A 2,449-nucleotide genomic window follows, 5' to 3' on the forward strand; every position below is an offset into this window, starting at 1 on the left:
GGAGCTGTTCTTTTATCCCTGCAGGGCCAAGCAGCTGCAGGGCAGGGCTGGCCCAGGGGCTGGGCTGGGCTCTGGCAGGGAAGGAGGCCGGGGCCACAGGAGCAGCTGGGGCTGGGACAGCTCCAGCAGCAGAGCCGTGGGCAGGCAGGGAGGGAGGACGTGCTGAGGGAAGCCCTGCTGCAGGGCAGATGTGGCACCTGTCGGGCCTGCCCTGCAGGGCAGACACTGCCCTGAGCAGCACAGCTCTTGTGTCCCCTCGCAGCCAGACCAGCCCTCAGCCCGGGGGCTTGGGGCCCTCAGTCCCTCCTGGGCCAGCAGAGCAGCCCCAGAGATGAAGGGCATCTCTGCGGCCATGTGCCCACTCCCTGCTGACCAGGGCCTGAGGGCCACTGTCCTGTCCTGCTGCTGCCTGGCAGGGGATTGGCAGGGCTGGCCAGGGAAAGGCTTTTCCTCAGACCCAGCTCTCTCTCTCTCCTTGCCTTGCCCAGGTGCTGCTGGCATTGCTGAGGGGCTCTCTGCAATGGCAGTTCCAGCTGCAGGGCCAGGCCCAGCCCTTTGGCTCCTGCTGTGCAGTCTGAGCACAGCAATGGGGTGTCCCAGCTCCCTGTGCCCGGGCAGCTCTGGGCAGGGCAGCCTTGGAGGCTGGCAATGAGCCCACTCTCCTGACTCTGGGAAAGGCAGGAGCCACTTTGTGTGCCAGGGATCCCTCTGCTCTCAGCAGTGTCTCCTGGCTGCCCAGGGTAACACAGGAGTGGATTTCAGAAAGGTGCAAGTCCAGGGCAGCTGGAAGAGGAGAGAGGGACAGAGCAGCTCCGCTCAGTCCGCATAAAGCCTCAGACAAGCCTCCTGCCTCCCTGGACTCTCTGTTCTCCCCAGGTGCAGCAGAAGTTCTCGTTCTGCCTCCTGCAATCCCCATCCCTTCACCCAGGCAGCTCCTCTGATTTAGCTGAACATTTTTTATCCAGCTCCAAACACCAGGACTGGCTCCTGCCCTCACTGTTCCCCTGCACTGACTGGGGGTCAGGGCTGACTCTCAGGTGTCCTGCAGGTCAAGGTCTAACTCCTTACACAACATTGGCCAGCAGCAATCTGAGCTCCAGCAACAGAGCTGAAGGAAGATCTGTGAGATATGGACAGAGGGAGGTGTTTAGTGGCAAGAAAGGGTCTGTGATAAAGGGCCTTGACTTTCCTGCAAGAAATCTCCCCTCAATTATCACTGTGATTCCTCCTTCCGTAGGTTGAAATGTGGTAACACAGCAAATGTCCAACAGCAGCTCCATCAGGCACTTCCTCCTGCTGGCATTGGCAGACACACGGCAGCTGCAGCTCCTGCACTTCTGCCTCTAGCTGGGCATCTCCCTGGCTGCCCTCCTGAGCAACGGCCTCATCATCAGCGCCATAGCCTGCGGCCACCACCTGCACACGCCCATGTTCTTCTTCCTGCTCAACCTGGCCCTCAGCAACCTGGGCTCCATCTGCACCACTGTCCCCAAAGCCATGCACAATTCCCTCTCTGACACCAGCATCATCTCCTACTCAGGACGTGCTGCTCAGGTTTTCTTCTTTGTTTTCCTTATATCAGCAGAGTATTTCCTCCTGATTGTCATGTGCTATGACCGCTACGTGTCCATCTGCAAACCCTTGCACTACGGGACCCTGCTGGGCAGCAGAGCTTGTGCCCACATGGCAGCAACTGCCTGGGCCAGTGGCTTTCTCAATGCTCTGCTGCACACAGCCAATACATTTTCCCTGCCCCTGTGCCATGGCAATGCCCTGGGCCAGTTCTTCTGTGAGGTGCCCCACATCCTCAAGCTCTCCTGCTCACATTCCAACCTTAAGGAACTTGGATTCATTGGTCTTGGTGCATCCTTAGGTTTTGGTTGTTTTGTGTTCATTGTTTTCTCCTATGTGCAGATCTTCCAGGCTGTGCTGAGGATCCCCTCTGAGCAGGGACAGCACAAAGCCTTTTCCACCTGCCTCCCTCACCTGGCCGTGGTCTCCCTGTTTGTGAGCACTGGCTTTTTTGCCTACCTGAAGCCCCTCTCCATCTCCTCCCCATCCCTGGATCTGGCCCTGTCAGTTCTGTACTCAGTGGTGCCTCCAGCCCTTAACACCCTCATCTACAGCCCGAGGAACCAGGAGCTCAAGGCTGCAGTGTGGAGACTGATGACTGGACAATTTAAGAAACATTAAACTGGTTGGCAGTTTCTGCATATCTCTTGAAAGAAAAGTAATCTTTTATACTTCTTGGATTGTTTTTTGGTTTTATTCTGTTTTCATGTTTTAATATTCTCCCTAAACCATGGCCATTTTTTCTGCCATTTCTTATTTTGTTTCTCTCCAACTTCACTGTGCCCTCAGACTTTGTCAATGGGGAGGAGTGCTCTCAGTGCCTTTAAATGAAATAAAATATCTCTTAGCAAAGTTTTCACCAGAGATGTCCCTTTTG

At 55.9% G+C, this 2,449-nt stretch overlaps 1 protein-coding gene across 1 annotated transcript; it reads left to right on the top strand.

The window, feature by feature from the left end:
- Positions 1 to 1,641: 1,641 nt before the first annotated feature.
- Positions 1,642 to 2,193, top strand: LOC128947307 (olfactory receptor 14A16-like; the record flags this gene model as incomplete). Its single annotated transcript, XM_054291558.1, has 1 exon — positions 1,642 to 2,193. A coding segment is annotated over one exon (552 nt), but the record flags the coding sequence as incomplete, so codon positions are not given.
- Between the last annotated feature and the right edge of the window lie 256 nt (positions 2,194 to 2,449).

This window comes from Melozone crissalis, unplaced genomic scaffold (genome assembly GCF_028551555.1).
Source record: "Melozone crissalis strain CALT ecotype California unplaced genomic scaffold, PUWL_Pcris_2 ptg000095l_1, whole genome shotgun sequence".
Taxonomy (NCBI): domain Eukaryota; kingdom Metazoa; phylum Chordata; class Aves; order Passeriformes; family Passerellidae; genus Melozone; species Melozone crissalis.